At 40.6% G+C, this 2,500-nt stretch overlaps 1 protein-coding gene across 1 annotated transcript in view; it reads left to right on the forward strand.

Annotated features, from left to right (window-relative positions):
- Positions 1 to 2,500, forward strand: part of LOC119579363 (excitatory amino acid transporter-like) — a 34,749-nt gene that overhangs the window by 25,332 nt on the left and 6,917 nt on the right. The window contains exon 3 of the mRNA XM_037927129.1: positions 1,458 to 1,671. Within this exon, the coding sequence (XP_037783057.1) occupies positions 1,458 to 1,671 (214 nt within the window). The remainder of the gene's footprint in view (positions 1 to 1,457; positions 1,672 to 2,500) is intronic.

The following is a 2,500-nucleotide window of genomic DNA, read 5'->3' on the forward strand; positions in this document are numbered from 1 at the left end:
AGATCCTGTATTTCAAAAATATACAACTCTGCTGAACTGACTAATCAAAGCTTCACTAATCCTTGCCAATCGCTTCGTCTGTTGATGTTACATGTCTGAAATGCTCATTTAGTTTTTCTCATGATCCGCTAGACTGAAGTTATTACATGGTGAATTATGGAAACCAGTGGAATATATGATATCATCATAAATGTGGATAACTTTTCGAACCGTATGACTTCAACTTTGCGGAATTTAAGGCGTTAGAATGGATTGTCAGATTTCCATGAACATCAGGATGTTATTAATACAGCTACCTGCAAGAACCGACAGTCATGAAAACAAAGAATGAGCCAGTCTAAAAGGAACAGTCGATACGTATAGAATAGTTATCCATGCGCAAATGCTTGTGCTTCTGCTTATATCAGCTGCCATTAAGTGATACAGAATTCTTTATCGGAAAATCCTTTATCGGAAAAAGGTCGAGCTCAGCATCTTTATATTACAGGATCTTTGTTGTAAACTTACCTCACCCCCTTCAGCCCCAACTGATCATGTCACGTCTTGTCTCCCGATTCCCACCCCCCTCCCCGCCCTTGAACGCTAATCAGGCGTGGCCCAGCTCGACGCCTCGGCCTCGGGGAGGATGGGGTCGCGCGCCCTCGCCTACTACTTTGGCACCACCATCTTCGCCGCCATTACCGGCATCGTCAGCGTGGCCTCCATCCACCCAGGAAACCCGAACCTTCTAAAGCACGGGGTCGAGAACCGGCTCAAGGAGGGGGACGATAAGGTCACAACGCTTGACGCCTTTCTCGACATCATTAGGTACTTCGGGGGAAGAGAGAGAAGGGGGCGAGAGTAAAGGAGGGAGAGGGTGAACAGAAAAAAGAGGGAGGAAGGGAGAAAAGGGAGGAGAGGGAAAGAGGAGAAGGGGATTATGTATCGCAAGATTAAAATATATTTAACATTAGATATGAAAGCGTTAAGCAGTAGCTTTATATAACATTTTCTTTTATTTGCTTTTAACATGGCAAACGGCGGTAGATTTTGCAAGGAACCTCACGCAAAAATTATCTTGAGGTTTTAATTGTTTCCAGTGAATGTTCTATCTTCCCTTGTGAGTGCATGTAATGAACGTCTTTCAGTGTATCCTTATTGTATTTTGTGGACTGTAAAATTGGAATGATTAGAAAAGTATTCTCTTTTCGTTTTAGTTACGAGAGCACCCAGAATAAGATGCTTTTTATCATAGTTATAGTATTACCACATAATATAGTTCTGGGAACGCAGTCGTTAGGTCCACCAGTTTAATGCATCGTGTATTAAACGTAGTCATTTTCATTTCTTAAGTAAAAAAATATATATATATTATTGCATCTACATCTATTTTCACCTCTCTGGAAAAAATAGAATATTCCATAACAGGTTTTGTCACGACGACGATTAACTCCTTACCTGCCAACCACCACCACCAGGCCTGTCCTGCCTAGACACGGGCTCCTCAGGCAAGATGGGATCCCGAGCGCTCTGCTATTACTTCTCCACCACTATTCTGGCTGCAGTCCTGGGCATCACTATGGTAACTACTATCCATCCCGGAGACCCCTCTATTTTGGTGGGAGGATCCCGACCCAGCAAAGAACCTGCAGAGGAACCACAGATTCTGGATGCCCTCTTGGATATCATTAGGTAGCCGGCGAGGGTTCGGGACCGCGAAGAAGTCTTCATTCTCTGTCTGGTTGTTTCGTACCGTGAAGGCCACCATTTTCTCTTCTAATCCTTCTAAACCTAGTCATTTGTATGTTTGTAATTTTTTGTGTGACAGGTATGGTATTCAGTGTTAACGGCGTAATACCAAACAACTGGTATTAAATGAAGTTAAGTAACAGCAGAATATGAACAACTTGCGTAAAGTTCACATAGAAAATGCAGAAGTCATCAAAAAATCTGTCTCCATCAGTAGGATATTAATAGTTAAGTACAACTATTTGAATAAATAACAGCCAAACTAAGTCTTCTTCTAGACGCAAGTAAATCATCGACTTATTTGGATTTTGTTTCACCTTTCTCACTGAATAGCAAATGCCAGAGTGGGAGTTATTTTATTGCTAATCAGTTTAGCAGAAGATAATATTTTTTCGATATCATAAGATTACCTATTATGTTTCACGATATTATCATCTAAGATCAAGTTACATGGAGCTGCTTCCATCAACACAACTCTTTATAACATCATTACTTTTATCATCAGAAATGATTATCGGACTCAGTTACTAGAATTATTAGTATGAACCAGTATTTGACCGTTTTTATATATTACTACGTAGTTACGTAGCCTGATCCATAATATTTCACGACTTAACACAGTACAGTACAGCTGCTAAGAACTAAGGTCATCACCAAAAATCATAACATTGTTATTGCCAGGTGATTCTTCTATGTTCGTTCATTTCAGATTCCTTACTGTTACTTTTCTCATTTGCATTATGCAGTTTACATCAAAGGCCTTGCTTGCTCC

This window comes from Penaeus monodon, chromosome 12 (genome assembly GCF_015228065.2).
Source record: "Penaeus monodon isolate SGIC_2016 chromosome 12, NSTDA_Pmon_1, whole genome shotgun sequence".
Classification (NCBI taxonomy): Eukaryota; Metazoa; Arthropoda; class Malacostraca; order Decapoda; family Penaeidae; genus Penaeus; species Penaeus monodon.